We start from the raw sequence: 16024 nt of genomic DNA, 5'->3' as shown, positions 1-16024 counted from the left end.
CTTGGTTAGAGCTTCCCAACATCTTTTCATCCACTACCATAAGCACTCTGTAGTCCGATTGCTCATCCTCCACCATAGCAAACCCTCTTCTCGGGCACTTTGTACATGGGCGTTAAGTGTCCATTTTTCCCACATTTGCGGCATTCCCTTCACACTGCACAGCATTATTGTGAGTCTGCCAAGTGACAATTGCGGTCACACCTAAAACAGACTTGAGATGATTTCCCTTGCACATTTACAGGTGTGGAATTTTTCTACCCACCATTCTTGATACTACTGCCACCGGCTAGCTGAGATTTGACCCTTACTGCATTAACTTGATTACAATCATCCACCAGTGCTGTAAATTCAGCGACTTTATCAAAATTGGAAATCCTCATTTCCCGCATACATCTTTTGGATTCCTCCACCACCTTTGCAATAGCTATCGCCTCTTTCAAAGTGGGATTACTGGCTGACCACAATGTCTCCTGAATTATTTTACTGTTACACTGGACGATCAATTGGTCCCTAATCATCTCTTCCTTCATCTGTCCTAATTGACACTTAACATACAACTCTCTTAGTCTAGCTACAAAATCATCCATTGACTCTGAATTCCGTTGAGGCTGCGTGTAGAATTTGTGGCGTGGCATCACCACATTCGGCAAAATCTTGTTTGCAAACGCAGCACAGCCTCCTTGTAGACATCACCTTACCTTGAACGTCACTAACAGGTGGTAAGTACTTGATCACGTGCTGCCCTTCCTTTCCCAGAGAGCCCAACAATAAAGCTTTTTACCTTGACAACAGGAAACCTGACGCCATCCAAAGCCAAAATATAGTTGTCAAAACAAACCACCCAAAATTTTCCATTCTATGGGAGGTTCACCAGGCAACATTAGGAAAGGAGGTGGTGTGACAATTGCCCTGGTCACATCCATTAGGGAACGCAAATAGAAATATAAATGAATAAATAACTTAAAACTACTGCTTACATTTCCCTCCACTGGGTGGCAATGTTTCCCAGGGAATAACAACACACTACAGACAAAGGTGCCTCATAGGTGCGGCAGCCTTGTATGCTTAATTACTGACACGTTAAAGCCCCAGAATCGCAGGCAGAACCTCACGGTGCTGCCCCAAGACAACCTCTCTACCACTATTCACCGCCATCAGCAACCCCTTCCAAACTGCCTGGCAGCGGCAGTGTTATGACAGTTCAAGTAGCCACCAACTCATTTCAGACAATGTTTTCCGGCTACAGAGGCACGTGCGGTCTCCGCAGCCAATAAGCGCTTCAAACTGTAGTGCAGCGCGCTAGGATTGGTTGAGAAGTTCTACCTACCCCAATTCTAAACCATGTGATTACATAATACTAGTCCCACTCACTCTGGGATGATGTTCAACCGTTGGATTGGCTGGCTCATGAACCGGAAGAATTTGAGATTCGCGCCTTAAGCCCTGCGTTATAATATAAACTAAAACTGACAAGGTTTAGTTCACGGGCGGCCCGAGAAGGGAGCACCTAGGTGATTTTTAGACGTTTTATTTTTCGCTTCCTCTACCCATTTTAAATATTGTATCATGCCCTGCTCCGAAGAAGCCCAAGGTTGTTCCCCGGGAAAGCGCGCCAAGGAAGACGGTTGCAAGGAGTCGCATGGAGTTGTGCTGCGCTTTGCAAAACTTTCCGAACACGCAACAACGCCGAGCAGGGGCTCCAGTAAAGCAGCAGGATATGATCTGTACAGGTACCTATAACCTGCGTGATTTGGATGGTCGAATTTCTATTGTTCTTGCATAGAATATTTCGCGTAGAATGGAGGTTCTCTCTTTGCGCATGAAAGCACCTTTATTTCGGGGTAAATAGTGAGTTGGGGGCGGGTGGGGGATACTTCCAGGGCTCACTTCTATATCCCCCATGTCTATATCGTTTTTGTGGAAATTGCAATTGTCGTAGGGGGTCAGCAACTTCAAGAACACTTCTTTGGTGAAAATTTAAATATGGCGGGAAGGTGTAGGCGGGGCCTCCGGTCTCTAACTTGCTTATGCATTCGCATGACACGTGCAGACCCTAGACTAAACGTTTGTTAGGGAGCTATGGGCTGAGTTGCTGGGTACCTTTTTGGATTGAATTCATTAACCACCTTCTCTAAATCAAGTAATCTTAGAATATAACTCTGATAGATTATTCATCGCTAATGAGTATCGAGTCCTCCTATGTTTGGATTCCGTATGTTTATCACATGGAGTAATTCACGGCTGCTCGTTGCTGCTATTTTCGAAATATGTTTACAGAAGGAACAACACGTTTGGTTATTCACTTGAAGTAAAATAGTCATAAATTCTGAAACACTTTAATGGAAAACGTCAGTATTCATAGATGCTGCTATAGAACCCACAGGAAAAAGTTAATGACACGTTTTGCTAATTTGAAAATATTGGTGGGACTTTAGAAACTTGCTAAATACAGGGTGACTGCAGCAATCAAATATTGACTGGCCCACTTGAATGGAAACCATAGAATCGGATGTTGTCCAGTGGGTGAGTTTTAACTAACTTAACTTATCTCATCTCAAATGTACAACTAAATGTAAATGTGTTGTATTTGTAAAGCGCACGGCTGCCCATGTGACGGGGCGTCCCGGCGCTGCACTCATTCCGCTGTGGAACCCTTCCTGGTTTTTCCATGTGAAATGGACACTCCTGGGCACCCCCAAGGTGAAGGCCAGGCATCCAAGCGCTGCTGGGGCCGTTGTGGAGATTAAGCAAGCCCCAGAGTGGGACCCATGAGAAGACTAGGCACCGAGGTGAGAATTATCATGTCCTGGGAGATTGAGTCCAAGAGCCGCAGAGGCGGGAATTGAACCCTGGTCCCGGGCCAGCCCTCTGCATCAGGGTCTGCCGCTCTAACCATTGAGCCACACTTCTCCACGCTACAACTGCACCTACTAGGCTGTAAATTAACACTCTTCTATAGCTAGGCAGGTCAACAACACGGTTTAATTTCCTCTGTCGAGGGTAGTCCATTAAACTTGCCGTCAGAATAACTTTCACAACAATTTTGATTTAGAGGCTAATCCCGGCCTCTACTAGGCGACGTGTGCTCTTGAGCAATCGCTTTTTAATTTATGCGTGCTCCCTATGTTTTGTCAAGACGAGGGTTATTTTGATTAGACTGTTTTTAAGACTACTAATAAGCATGTGGATTACAAAAAAACTGGATCGTTTGCAAGAAGTAGTAGTGTGTTGCTGGCCCAGGTCTACTGTAGCAAACTTTAAGCTTGTGCAAATCACTTTCACTGTGCCACTGACCGACAATATACAAGCACTCTGAAACGGGCTTAATGGGCAAAATATACACCAAAGGCATATTTCCTGTACATTATCCCCAGCCTGGTTTTAATTCGCATTCAGGGCTGTTTCACAGCAGGTGGTGGCATTCTGGATTTTTCATTATTATAATTGAACCTGCTGCATTGTGCTGGATGTTGCTGGTTTCCCCTCTGTCACGGATACGCACCTGTCTTTAAATCTATAAAGCAGTGGGAATAGTGTGAGTTGGATAGTCTGGCAGGCTATTCAAGGTTCCCTACCTGGCAGCTACAACGCCCCTCCCCGCTTCACCTGCGAGTACCAAAAAGCGGGACCATTGGCATCCTGTAGTTCCCTGTGAGCAATGGTATAAATGCACAGAAAATAGGTGGTTAACCACCCTACCTCTGAACTCATTGCTGGGCACCGGGTTGTCCTTGTGTGCAGTGCTGACTACACCTACCTTGTTTGGGAACATGGATGCCAGCCTTCCATCCCCTTATCTTCCTAGGAACGTTCTACCCCCAGCTATGAAAAGCACACAAGTGAAAAGGCAGCACAAAGGGAAAATAGAAATCGTTCTTATAAATAAGGGCTAGTGTTGGAGCTTACTAGCAACTTTTCTAATCTATTTGGAACTGAGATATCTATCTGTGATACTGTCAAAGCCAAACATTGTGCATTCACACACACCACCCACACATTTATCAACACACCTTTTGAGGACACCATACCCACAGACCACCAAGATACATGAATTCATGCACTGTTACACCCTCCTTGCATGTGTATAGCCTCATCCTAGACGGCATTAAATGCTCGAATTGGTTGGCTGTTTCCAAACACATCCACTTCAGTTCCTATAAAAATACATGTTCTGTCTTCACAATTTCCTTTACGGATCTTCTGATTTCAGATGTATTCAATGTGCTGCTTACTTGAAATCTTGCTATATTTCTATGTATGTAAATTCCCTAATTTCTTTCCTGTTGCAATGTATAGTCGCGGGGGGGGGGGTGCGTTTCTTTACTTTTTTTTTTCCTCCGATGACAACGGCGTTCATTTCAGTTTAGTCCAAGTTATTAATCTCACTGTGTTTTATGAATTTATACCAAGAGTCAGTGTTATTTTCAACCTATTTCTTGGGGTGCTGAGGGAGGGGAGAATGGGAAATGGAGAGCCCCGTATATTTTGCAATTCACAATCTTCACCTGTTAAGTTACTGGGACTAAAATGTGCCTTATTGTGATAGCATTGTATCCCTTTGCATCACTTAGCAAGCCAGCAAAGCTTTTTTTGATTGTTGGTGTGCTTTTCTGAAATGCCCCTCGCTACTTATGACAGTTTGCCTAATATAGGACTTGAATGTCAACTGGTTTCACCTGACACAGCATATGGTGCTCTGTTTTTCCATTCCTTTCAGGAAGCATGCAGGCAGCACTTATTTACCCAAATATACGTCCTACTTTCTGCAAAGCAATTTGTCGGCGACTAGTTCTTGTTTCAATTCTAGGTGCTTTGTAAGTGTTTTTGTCTTGTATATAAAGATTCACTTCTCACCTTGACAATTCACTGTCCCATGGAGAGTTCTTCCACTTTGGGAATGATTACATAAGCCTACGGCCAAAAGGCCGGATAGTTATTAATGAGAACTACCCTATGGCATGTCCTTCGAAAGAAAACCTTATTGGGGATAATTACAGACCCTTTCCCCCCGCCTTTCTCCAACCTAGACGGTATGCAAAAATATCACTGACCATGGGCATTGACTTGACCAACATGAGCAGATCAGAGTGAACGCTCAGATTCTTGCACTATCACACAGCCTTCTTACAAGAACATTTTATAGGTACAAGGAGCAGTAACCAACAAATCTTAAGCCATATGCTAGAACGGCATTGCACAGCGTGTTTCTCTTCCACAAACTTTAGCTATCCAAGATTCTGTCGTGGTGTATGGCATTTGCTGCACCTCATGGAGTAATTATAAGAATTTTGGGCCCGATTTAGGTTGTCGCCACCGGTGGCAGTCTATCCTGCAGCCAGGATAGTTGCCTGACAGCCACATTACAATGCTGTCAGTGGGACAAACCGACAGCCTCAAGAAGCCCGCCAGTGTGTAGGTCGGACCGTAATCCCTACAATGGGGGGAGCAGTGCTTGCGCAGACCCTGCCATAGGGATTACGATGTCCCTCTCCGACTGCCTTTTCATGGTGGTTAAGCTGTCATTGAAGGCTGCCAAAGGGATTTTGGGGGTCCCCCAGTAGGGCCTTCTTCCCCTATAGGCCTCTGTCATGTGACCTGGGGGGGGGGGCACATAAGCACCCCCGTCACCCCTCCACCAAAACATCCATGCTGCCTGTTACAAAATGCATGTATGTTCAAAAAAATCCCTTTTTAGGGCTCGCCTGCTGTGCGCATGCGCATAGCTGGCGAAGCGCTATAGGGGCTTAAACAGCGTTTACCCAAGCACGATTCCACTGGCGATTTCTTGAAGTGCATGTGCTTTTTAGGTCATTGCGCAAGCCCTAAAAAGCGCGTGCACAATGCCACCAGCCGCCTGCCTGCCTGCCTCGCATTACCACATCAAAGGCAGCTTCTCAGCGTGCGCTCATCCCCTAATTATTCACGGCCGGCCGTACTTTCGGTTTCACGGCCGCCGGCCGTGTCTCCTTTTATGCTAACTCCCTCTGTACCTCTCCTTGCATCCTCCTCTTTACTTCGATTCCTGCCGTTTTCTCTCTTCTCCGGCTGTTTGCTTTGCTTCCTTGTTAGGACTTGTGCCCCCCTCACCCTCAACCCCGCACCCTCAACCCCGCACCCTCAACCCCGCACCCTCAACCCCTCAACCCCTCACTCACCCTCACTCACCCTCACTCACCCTCACTCACCCTCACTCACCCTCACTCACCCTCACTCACCCTCACTCACCCTCACTCACCCTCACTCACCCTCACTCACCCTCACTCACCCTCACTCACCCTCACTCACCCTCACTCACCCTCACTCACCCTCACTCACCCTCACTCACCCTCACTCACCCTCACTCACCCTCACTCACCCTCACTCACCCTCACTCACCCTCACTCACCCTCACTCACCCTCACTCACCCTCACTCACCCTCACTCACCCTCACTCACCCTCACTCACCCTCACTCACCCTCACTCACCCTCACTCACCCTCACTCACCCTCACTCACCCTCACTCACCCTCACTCACCCTCACTCACCCTCACTCACCCTCACTCACCCTCACTCACCCTCACTCACCCTCACTCACCCTCACTCACCCTCCACTCCTCACCCACCCTCAACCCCTCACCCTCAACCCCTCACCCTCAACCCCTCACCCTCAACCCCTCACCCTCAACCCCTCACCCTCAACCCCTCACCCACCCTCAACCCCTCACCCTCACCCCCTCAACCCCTCACCCCCTCACTCACCCTCACCCCCTCACTCACCCTCACCCCCTCACCCTCAACCCCTCACCACCCTCAACCACCCACCCTCAACCCCTCACCACCCTCAACCACCCACCCTCAACCACCCACCCTCAACCCCTCACCCACCCTCAACCCCTCACCCACCCTCAACCCCTCACCCACCCTCAACCCCTCACCCTCACCCCCTCAACCCCTCACCCCCTCACTCACCCTCACCCCCTCACCCTCAACCCCTCACCACCCTCAACCACCCACCCTCAACCCCTCACCCACCCTCAACCCCTCACCTACCCTCAACCCCTCACCCACCCTCAACCCCCTCACCCACCCTCAACCCCTCACCCTCACCCACCCTCAACCCCTCACCCCCTCACTCCCCCTCACCCCCTCACCCTCAACCCCTCACCACCCTCAACCCTCACCCTCACCCCCTCACACTCACCCTCACACTCACCCTCACACTCACCCTCCACTCCTCACCCTCACCCACCCTCAACCCCTCACCCACCCTCAACCCCTCACTCACCCCCTCACCCTCAACCCCTCACTCACCCTCAACCTCACCCCCTCACTCACCCTCACCACCCTCAACCCCTCACCCACCCTCAACCCCTCACCCACCCTCAACCCCTCACCCACCCTCAACCCCACCCACCCTCAACCCCTCACCCACCCTCAACCCCACCCTCACTCACCCTCAACCCCTCACTCACCCTCAACCCCTCACTCACCCTCAACCCCTCACTCACCCTCACTCACCCTCACTCACCCTCACTCACCCTCACTCACCCTCACTCACCCTCACTCACCCTCACTCACCCTCACTCACCCTCACTCACCCTCACTCACCCTCACTCACCCTCACTCACCCTCACTCACCCTCACTCACCCTCACTCACCCTCACTCACCCTCACTCACCCTCACTCACCCTCACTCACCCTCACTCACCCTCACTCACCCTCACTCACCCTCACTCACCCTCCACTCCTCACCCACCCTCAACCCCTCACCCACCCTCAACCCCTCACCCTCACCCCCTCACCCTCACCCCCTCACCCTCACCCACCCTCACCCACCCTCACCCCTCACCCACCCTCACCCCCTCACCCTCACCCTCAACCCCTCACCCTCACCCACCCGCAACCCCTCACCCACCCTCAATCCCTCCCCTCAACCCCTCACCCCCTCACTCAACCCCTCACTCACCCTCAACCCCTCACCCTCACCCCCTCACCCTCACCCACCCTCACCCTCACCCCCTCACCCTCACCCCCTCACCCTCACCCACCCTCACCCACCCTCACCCACCCTCAACCCCTCACCCCTCACCCACCCTCACCCCCTCACCCACCCTCAACCACCCACCCTCAACCCCTCACCCACCCTCAACCCCTCACCCACCCTCAACCCCTCACCCACCCTCAACCCCTCACCCTCACCCCCCTCAACCCCTCACCCACCCTCAACCCCTCACCCACCCTCAACCCCTCACCCTCACCCCCTCAACCCCTCACCCCCTCACTCACCCTCACCCCCTCACCCTCAACCCCTCACCACCCTCAACCACCCACCCTCAACCCCTCACCCACCCTCAACCACCTACCCTCAACCCCTCACCCACCCTCAACCCCTCACCCTCACCCACCCTCAACCCCTCACCCTCACCCACCCTCAACCCCTCACCCCCTCACTCACCCTCACCCCCTCACTCACCCTCACCCCCTCACCCTCAACCCCTCACCACCCTCAACCCCTCACCCTCACCCCCTCACACTCACCCTCACACTCACCCTCCACTCCTCACCCTCACCCACCCTCAACCCCTCACCCACCCTCAACCCCTCACCCACCCTCAACCCCTCACTCACCCTCAACCCCTCACTCACCCCCTCACCCCCTCACCCTCAACCCCTCACTCACCCTCAACCTCACCCCCTCACTCACCCTCACCACCCTCAACCCCTCACCCACCCTCAACCCCTCACCCACCCTCAACCCCTCACCCACCCTCAACCCCTCACCCACCCTCAACCCCTCACTCACCCTCAACCCCTCACTCACCCTCAACCCCTCACTACACCTCAACCCCTCACTCACCCTCAACCCCTCACTCACCCTCAACCCCTCACTCACCCTCAACCCCTCACTCACCCTCAACCCCTCACTCACCCTCAACCCCTCACTCACCCTCAACCCCTCACCCCCTCACCACCCTCAACCCCTCACCCACCCTCAACCCCTCACCCACCCTCAACCCCTCACCCACCCTCAACCCCTCACCCTCACCCCTCACTCACCCTCAACCCCTCACCCCCTCACACTCACCCTCAACCACCCTCAACCCCTCACCCTCACCACCTCACCCTCCCCCTCACCCACCCTCAACCCCTCACCCACCCTCAACCCCTCACCCTCACCCCTCACTCACCCTCAACCCCTCACCCCCTCACTCACCCTCAACCCCTCACCCCCTCACACTCACCCTCACTCACCCTCAACCCCTCACCCTCCACTCACCCTCAACCCCTCACCCTCACTCACCCTCAACCCCTCCCCCACCCTCAACCCCCTCCCCCACCCTCAACCCCTCCCCCACCCTCAACCCCTCACCCACCCTCAACCCCCCCTCACCCACCCTCAACCCTCACCCACCCTCAACCCCTCACCCACCCTCAACCCCTCACCCACCCTCAACCCCTCACCCACCCTCAACCCCTCACCCACCCTCAACCCCTCACCCACCCTCAACCCCTCACCCACCCTCAACCCCTCACCCACCCTCAACCCCTCACCCACCCTCAACCCCTCACCCTCCCTCAACCCCTCACCCTCCCTGAACCCCTCACCCTCCCTGAACCCCTCACCCTCCCTGAACCCCTCACCCTCCCTGAACCCCTCACCCTCCCTGAACCCCTCACCCTCCCTGAACCCCTCACCCTCCCTGAACCCCTCAACCCCTCACCCACCCTCAACCCCTCACCCACCCTCACCCACCCTCACCCACCCTCACCCACCCTCACCCACCCTCACCCACCCTCACCCACCCTCACCCACCCTCAACCCCTCCCCCCCCTCAACCCCTCACCCACCCCCCCCACCCTCACCCACCCTCACCCACCCACCCCACCCTCACCCACCCACCCTCACCCACCCTCACCCACCCTCACCCTCCCTCACTCACCCTCACTCACCCTCACTCACCCTCACTCACCCTCACTCACCCCTCACTCACCTCCTCACTCACCCCCACTCACCCTCACTCACCCTCACTCACCCCCCCTCACTCACCCTCACTCACCCTCACCCTCACTCACCCTCACTCACCCTCAACCCCTCACCCTCAACCCCTCACTCACCCTCACCCTCCCCTCACCCCCTCAACCACTCACCCTCAACCCCTCACCCTCAACCCCTCACCCTCACTCACCCTGAACCCCTCACCCTCCCTGAACCCCTCACCCTCCCTGAACCCCTCACCCTCCCCTGAACCCCTCACCCTCCCTGAACCCCTCACCCTCCCTGAACCCCTCAACCCCTCACCCACCCTCAACCCCTCACCCACCCTCAACCCCTCACCCACCCTCACCCACCCTCACCCACCCTCACCCACCCTCACTCACCCTCACTCACCCTCACTCACCCTCACTCACCCTCACTCACCCTCACTCACCCTCACTCACCCTCACTCACCCTCACTCACCCTCACTCACCCTCACTCACCCTCACTCACCCTCACTCACCCTCACTCACCCTCACTCACCCTCACTCACCCTCACTCACCCTCAACCCCTCACCCTCAACCCCTCACTCACCCTCAACCCCTCACCCTCAACCCCTCACCCTCAACCCCTCACCCTCAACCCCTCACCCTCAACCCCTCACCCTCACTCACCCTCAACCCCTCACCCTCAACCCCTCACCCTCAACCCCTCACCCTCACCCACCCTCACTCACCCACCCTCAACCCCTCACCCTCACACTCACTCACCCTCACTCACCCTTGACCACTCACCCTCACTCACCCTCGACCCCTCACCCTCACTCACCCTCACCCTCGACCCCTCACTCACCCTCGACCCCTCACTCACCCTCAACCCCTCACTCACCCTCAACCCCTCACTCACCCCCAACCCCTCACCCTCAACCCCTCACCCCCTCACCCTCAACCCCTCACCCCCTCACCCTCACCCCCTCACCCTCAACCCCACACTCACTCACAACCCCTCACCCTCACCCACCCTCAACCCCTCACCCACCCTCAACCCCTCACCCACCCTCAACCCCTCACCCACCCTCAACCCCTCACCCTCAACCCCTCACCCTCAACCCCACACTCACTCACAACCCCTCACCCTCACCCACCCTCAACCCCTCACCCACCCTCAACCCCTCACCCACCCTCAACCCCTCACTCACCCTCAACCTCACCCCCTCACTCACCCTCAACCTCACCCCCTCACTCACCCTCAACCCCTCACCCACCCTCAACCCCTCACCCTCACCCACCCTCAACCCCTCACCCACCCTCAACCCCTCACCCACCCTCAACCCCTCACCCACCCTCAACCCCTCACCCACCCTCAACCCCTCACCCACCCTCAACCCCTCACCCACCCTCAACCCCTCACCCTCACCCCCTCACTCACCCTCAACCCCTCACCCCCTCACACTCACCCTCAACCCCTCACCCTCAACCCCTCACCCTCAACCCCACTCACCCTCAACCCCTCACCCTCACCCACCCTCAACCCCTCACCCTCACCCACCCACCCTCACTCACCCACCCTCAACCCCTCACCCTCACCCACCCTCACACTCACTCACCCTCACTCACCCTTGACCACTCACTCACCCTCACTCACCCTCGACCCCTCACCCTCACTCACCCTCACCCTCAACCCCTCACTCACCCTCAACCCCTCACTCACCCTCAACCCCTCACCCTCAACCCCTCACCCTCAACCCCTCACCCTCAACCCCTCACCCTCACCCCCTCACCCTCACCCCCTCACCCCCTCACCCTCAACCCCACACTCACTCACAACCCCTCACCCTCACTCACCCTCAACCCCTCACCCTCACTCACCCTCAACCCCTCACCCTCACCCACCCTCAACCCCTCACCCTCACCCACCCTCAACCCCTCACCCTCACTCACCCTCAACCCCTCACCCTCACTCACCCTCAACCCCTCACCCTCACTCACCCTCAACCCCTCACCCTCACTCACCCTCAACCCCTCACCCTCACCCACCCTCAACCCCTCACCCTCACCCACCCACCCTCACTCACCCTCACCCCCTCACTCACCCTCACCACCCTCAACCCCTCACCCTCACTCACCCTCGACCACTCACCCTCACTCACCCTCACTCACCCTCACTCACCCTCACCCACCCTCGACCCCTCACCCTCACCCACCCTCACCCACCCTCACCCACCCTCACCCACCCTCACCCACCCTCACCCACCCTCACCCACCCTCACCCACCCTCACCCACCCTCACTCACCCTCAACCTCACTCACCCTCAACCTCACTCACCCTCAACCCCTCACCCATCCTCAACCCCTCACCCATCCTCAACCCCTCACCCATCCTCAACCCCTCACCCATCCTCAACCCCTCACCCATCCTCAACCCCTCACCCATCCTCAACCCCTCACCCATCCTCAACCCCTCACCCATCCTCAACCCCTCACCCATCCTCAACCCCTCACCCATCCTCAACCCCTCACCCACCCTCAACCCCTCACCCACCCTCAACCCCTCACCCACCCTCAACCCCTCACCCACCCTCAACCCCTCACCCACCCTCAACCCCTCACCCACCCTCACCCTCACACCCTCACCCTCACACCCTCACCCTCACACCCTCACCCTCACACCCTCACCCTCACACCCTCACCCCCCCCACCCACCCCCACCCACCCCCACCCACCCCCACCCACCCCCACCCACCCCCACCCACCCCCACTCACCCTCACTCACCCTCACTCACCCTCACTCACCCTCACTCACCCTCACTCACCCTCACTCACCCTCACTCACCCTCACTCACCCTCACTCACCCCCACTCACCCCCACTCACCCCCACTCACCCCCACTCACCCCCACTCACCCCCACTCACCCCCACTCACCCACACTCACCCCCACTCACCCCCACTCACCCTCACTCACCCTCACTCACCCTCAACCCCTCGCCCTCACCCACCCTCACTCACCCTCACTCACCCTCAACCCCTCGCCCTCACCCACCCTCAACCCCTCGCCCTCACCCACCCTCAACCCCTCGCCCTCACCCACCCTCAACCCCTCGCCCTCACCCACCCTCAACCCCTCACCCTCAACCCCTCACCCTCAACCCCTCACCCTCAACCCCTCACCCTCAACCCCTCACCCTCAACCCCTCACCCTCAACCCCTCACCCTCAACCACTCACCCACCCTCAAACCCTCACTCACCCACCCTCAACCCCTCACCCTCACTCACCCACCCTCAACCCCTCACCCCCTCACCCTCAACCCCTCACACCCTCACCCCCTCACACCCTCACCCCCTCACACCCCCACCCACCCCCACCCACCCCCACCCACCCCCACCCACCCCCACCCACCCCCACCCACCCCCACCCACCCCCACCCACCCCCACTCACCCCCACTCACCCCCACTCACCCCCACTCACCCCCACTCACCCCCACTCACCCCCACTCACCCCCACTCACCCCCACTCACCCCCACTCACCCCCACTCACCCCCACTCACCCCCACTCACCCCCACTCACCCCCACTCACCCCCACTCACCCCCACTCACCCCCACTCACCCCCACTCACCCCCACTCACCCCCACTCACCCCCACTCACCCCCACTCACCCTCACTCACCCTCACTCACCCTCACTCACCCTCAACCCCTCACCCTCACTCACCCTCACCCACCCTCAACCCCTCGCCCTCACCCACCCTCAACCCCTCGCCCTCACCCACCCTCAACCCCTCGCCCTCACCCACCCTCAACCCCTCGCCCTCACCCACCCTCAACCCCTCGCCCTCACCCACAACCCCCTCACCACCCCAACCCCTCACCCTCACCCACCCTCAACCCCTCACCCTCACCCTCACCCTCAACCCCTCACCCTCAACCCTCACCCTCACCCCCCTCCACCCTCACCCTCACCCCTCACCCCTCACCCTCAACCCCTCACCCACCCCTCCCCCAACCCCTCACCCCCCACCCTCACACCCTCACCCTCACCCTCACACCCTCACCTCACCCTCACCCTCACCCTCACCCTCACCCCTCACCCTCACCCTCACTCACCCTCACTCACCCTCACTCACCCTCACTCACCCTCACTCACCCTCACTCACCCTCACTCACCCTCACCCTCACTCACCCTCACTCACCCTCACTCACCCTCACTCACCCTCACTCACCCTCACTCACCCTCACTCACCCTCACTCACCCTCACTCACCCTCACTCACCCTCACTCACCCTCACTCACCCTCACTCACCCTCACTCACCCTCACTCACCCTCACTCACCCTCACTCACCCTCACTCACCCTCACTCACCCTCACTCACCCTCACTCACCCTCACTCACCCTCACTCACCCTCACTCACCCTCACTCACCCTCACTCACCCTCACTCACCCTCACTCACCCTCACTCACCCTCACTCACCCTCACCCACCCTCACCCTCACTCACCCTCACTCACTCACCCTCACTCACTCACCCTCACTCACCCTCAACCCCTCACCCTCAACCCCTCACCCTCAACCCCTCACCCTCAACCCCTCACCCTCAACCCCTCACCCTCACTCACCCTCAACCCCTCACCCACAACACATATTGTGTTACAATAGGTGTCACATTTGCGAAAGATAAAACTATTGGCATTGTAAATAACAAAGCTATTAATTTCGCTATTTTCAAAAATGGCACATAAATAAAAAATGTGTCCTTTACAATACCAATAGCTCAAACTTTCCTAATGCGAGACCTATTGCATTGCTGTGCTTCTCTCCCCTGCTGCACTCTCCTGCTCTCTATAGATGTGGCCTAACGACCAGAGCTGCCATCTAAGTCACGTAAATACAAAACGTGTTGCATTCCAAATGCTATAGGTGTCACATTCGCGAAAGTTATAACTATTGGCATTGTAAATGACAAAGCCATCAATTTAGCAATTTTAAAAACCAACAAATAAATAAAATGTCATTTACAAGACCAATAACTCCAACTTTTCTAATGCAAGACCTATTGCATTTCCAATGCTTGTTTTAATTGCGAGTTGGGCTGCATCCCTTTTCCAGCCCGCAGCACATGAAAAAGGGATGTTTACAGCCGCCTGCATGGCAGTCTTGCCTTAATTGGGCTGTTGGGACCACCGACTCCTTGTCAGACTGTCTCGATCCCGAAACTATGGCGACTGCCATCGTAATAAGGTCCTTGGTTTTTAACTTTTTTATTTGTGGATACACAGGTGGTGTGAAGCTGCCACGCATGTATTGGAAGAGCTTGCAGGGCCCCTTTCCAATACAAAGGCTTGTTACATTATAGGGTCATACGTGCCAGTAGACTTGATTCACGCGAGACTCTATATTTGACGCAGTAAATGGCTTAATTTTGGCTCTCGCCATAAGTTGCCTCGCTTCAGTAGAAATCAATGGGAAGTTTTTTACATTTTTTTATTATCTCTCCCTTACAAGATGTTGGCGTGTATGTAGGCTCATTGTTCCTTTTTGTTTCCTTGGATCCAGCTCATAAGACTTTAATCGTGTGATTCTGCTTTACTTTTGTTAGTTGGTGGTTCTTGTCTTTGGTATTTGCATGCAGAATGACTTGTATTTTTTGGGGGGGGGTTTATCTGTCAATTTTGAATTAACTTTGCTGGCGAGATCAGTGATTAACATCCACACTTGACTGTTTTCTGTAGTGCTTATGACTATATGATTCTTGCAAAGGAGAAGGCACTGGTAAAAACAGACATTCAGATTGCTGTTCCCTCAGGATGCTATGGTAGAGTGGGTAAGTACATTGTGCATTGTATCACAGTTATTAGTATTCTAATTTGATTAATCTTGTGACTTCTTTTCCCTTCTTTGCTGCACTCTCCGGTTAAACAAAAGGTAGTCCGAGTATATGGAAGGCAATATCGACTTTAAGAAGTGACTTTAATTGTTTTTGGTTTGATTGGCTATGCTGCCATGTCAGTAATGATGCCTTTATTTTTACTGTTATGTTAATTACACTTCTATAGTACACCAATACCACA

General features: G+C 55.4%; 1 protein-coding gene across 1 annotated transcript in view; it reads left to right on the top strand.

Moving 5' to 3' along the window:
- The first annotated feature begins 1386 nt into the window (after positions 1-1386).
- Positions 1387-16024, top strand: part of DUT (deoxyuridine triphosphatase) — a 51815-nt gene continuing 37177 nt past the window's right edge. The window contains exons 1-2 of the mRNA XM_078684591.1: positions 1387-1730; positions 15686-15777. Coding sequence (XP_078540717.1) covers positions 1567-1730; positions 15686-15777 — 256 coding nt within the window. The 5' untranslated portion in view covers positions 1387-1566. The remainder of the gene's footprint in view (positions 1731-15685; positions 15778-16024) is intronic.

This window comes from Lissotriton helveticus, chromosome 3_2 (genome assembly GCF_964261635.1).
Source record: "Lissotriton helveticus chromosome 3_2, aLisHel1.1, whole genome shotgun sequence".
Taxonomy (NCBI): domain Eukaryota; kingdom Metazoa; phylum Chordata; class Amphibia; order Caudata; family Salamandridae; genus Lissotriton; species Lissotriton helveticus.
Note: the sequence above shows the minus strand (reverse complement) of the source record. Positions and strands in the feature narration are given on the sequence as shown.